This window comes from Orycteropus afer, unplaced genomic scaffold (genome assembly GCF_000298275.1).
Source record: "Orycteropus afer afer isolate SDZICR_OR568_19922 unplaced genomic scaffold, OryAfe1.0 scaffold00176, whole genome shotgun sequence".
NCBI classification, from domain to species: Eukaryota; Metazoa; Chordata; class Mammalia; order Tubulidentata; family Orycteropodidae; genus Orycteropus; species Orycteropus afer.
In genome coordinates this window covers 2,504,318-2,506,847 of record NW_006921763.1, presented here as the reverse complement: position 1 = coordinate 2,506,847, position 2,530 = coordinate 2,504,318, and the positions used below count along the sequence as shown (strand labels likewise).

The 2,530-nt window shown below is 33.1% G+C and overlaps 1 protein-coding gene across 1 annotated transcript in view; it reads right to left on the bottom strand.

The window, feature by feature from the left end:
- Positions 1 to 2,530, bottom strand: part of NSUN7 (NOP2/Sun RNA methyltransferase family member 7) — a 123,193-nt gene that overhangs the window by 62,098 nt on the left and 58,565 nt on the right. The window contains exon 8 of the mRNA XM_007947173.2: positions 266 to 367. Within this exon, the coding sequence (XP_007945364.2) occupies positions 266 to 367 (102 nt within the window). The remainder of the gene's footprint in view (positions 1 to 265; positions 368 to 2,530) is intronic.

Sequence of the window (2,530 nt, the reverse complement as noted above, 5' to 3'; positions counted from 1 at the left end):
AAAGAACTACACAATCATATATGTTATTAAGAAATTATTGTTATTTTTGCTAACTTACGTTTAAAATGATAATAAAACATAATTTTTAAAAAACTTAGATTAAATTGGTGAAAATATTTTTTTTATTTGAAGATGTTAAGACTGAGTATTCTGGAAAATTCACTTCAGGTTCATTAGTCATTGCCTGATTGTAAGAGATAAATAAATATTAATGTTTCTAAGATTTGCAGTGCATTTTAACAAGACGTGTTGATGATAAACTTACATTTCATTGCATGCGTTAGCTGCTCATATTGCTGCTGAGCAAGAACATGAATTTTATCTTCTGATGTTCCTCCTTGAGAGAAATCTTTAAGTAAATCTGTATCTAAAGTGAAAAGGTAAATTAAGACTGTTAAATATATCGCTATTAGGTGTTTTTCACATTTTGCTATTGCCACATTATTTAATTTTCCAATAATTTTGTGTATTAATCACAGTTTTTATGGAAAGTATCTATTAAAACTAAACATAGAATACTATAAAATATTGCCTTAAACATTTAAAAAACTAAGTAACAGTAATTTTGTTGTTTTTTTTTCTTTTTTCTCTCAGTTCTTATGAGATCGTCAACTAGCTAAACAATTCCTTTAGATACAGAAGAGAGAATGCAACTTTTTAGAGACTACTACAGAAAAATATAATATTTATTTTCCAAAGTAGAAACTGATGAAATATGAATGAAAAAGAACACACAAGCAAATGCATGTCTTCACAATAGATCAAGAAATAATCTCTTACATATTATAAATTTCTAAAAATTTGCACATATTTCTTGATAACATTAATATATTTGACCTTAATAGGATAATACTGAATAACATACCAATATTATTATTGATAATAAAACATTATTTTCTCATAATAAATATTGATGTTAATATTAATAATTAGATAATATTAATAAGCTTTGTTCTGGTTACCTAGTGCCACTCTGACAAGAATATATCACAAATGGGATGGCTTGAACAAACAGGAGTTTATTCTCTTACAGTTCAGAAGGCTAGAAGTTCGAGTTCAAAGTGCCAGGCTCTGGGGTTTGTGAAAGCCCCTGGACCATAGGCTTCAGCTCTGCCTCTTGCTCCCAACCACTGAAGCTAGAGGCATCTCTTCACTCTGGCAGCTATGGGCTGCTGAGGCTGACAAGTCCAAGATCAACAAATAAAATGGCACACTCCCAGGGTTACCAAACCACATGGCAGGCCATTAATTCAAGTCCATTGAAAGTCTCAGGGTCAGCAGAGCATGGCAGGCTGCTGAGCAACAAGGTTGCATGCAGGGTTCAAGTGTGCCATTAAGTTAGAGACCATTCTCAAAACTGTTTCTTACATACGGGAAGCAGACCACATACCCAAAGGTAGCTACAGCTACTCCCAGCAGATTCCACCATGGAGCTGATTACCAGTCTCATCATGGGGAATATTATATTCAGCTGCGCAACCACTCAACCAGGCCTAGCCAAGTTGACACATAAACTTAACCACCACAGATATACTGGATGTTATTTTATATGGATTATTTTAACAAACCTTTGAAGCATTTTTTTTTTCCCATTGATCATTAAGAAAACCATTTATACATACCTTAAATAACAAGCCTAAGTTCACATAGCTACTAAATGCAGAGCCAGGACTGTAATCCAAAAACCTGATCAGAGAGCCCAAACTTGTAACACCTATCTTAAACTGCCTCTCCAGAACTCCCTGGAATATGACAGCTAATAATTTATATCATGTAAATTGCATCCTCCATTCCAGTAATGTCAGGGAAGTTTAATTAAAGCATTTCTTCCCAATTTAGTTTTATACTTCACATTTTTCTATTTCTATTCAAAAACCAACCATACATCACTTTTTTAAAAAAGTATATTATTACACTCTAAAATTGTATCATCCATCTCTTTAATCTCATTTTAAAATAATTCTAAATTGTCATTAATGACCAACTTCACCTATGACTTGATGGTTCTACTATTTTTCAATGTTAAAATGTTTTTCAAAACTAATTCATATTGCTCTCTTCCCCCTAGTGCCCAAGTCCAATAAAATATTCTTTTGGATTCATGTTCACTAAATTTATTACTAATATTTTCACCATAGTCACTAGGTCAATTTTATTTGACCCTATTTGCTGGTGGTGCAAGTGGTTAATGTGCTCAGCTGCTACCAAAAGGTTGGAGGATCAAGTCCATCCAGTCCAGCCCAGGATAAGGCCAGAGTTTCAGTTCTAGGTTCCAGGCTTCCTTACCCATATGCTTATTATAGCTGCTGCTCTTCCTTCCTCTTTTCTTTCAGTATCTAATTCTTCTTCAATCGTTTCTCAAATTTAGTGTAAGAATTTTCTCAACATACCACAATCTCCCATGTGAGTTGGTTATTCTCTTTTTAATTCTCACTGGAAAGACATTTTCTATAGCAAATCAAAATTCCACAGAGTACAGTACAAGCTCAGTTAATGATTGTGTGTTGTTGTTGTTGTTGTTGTTGTTGTT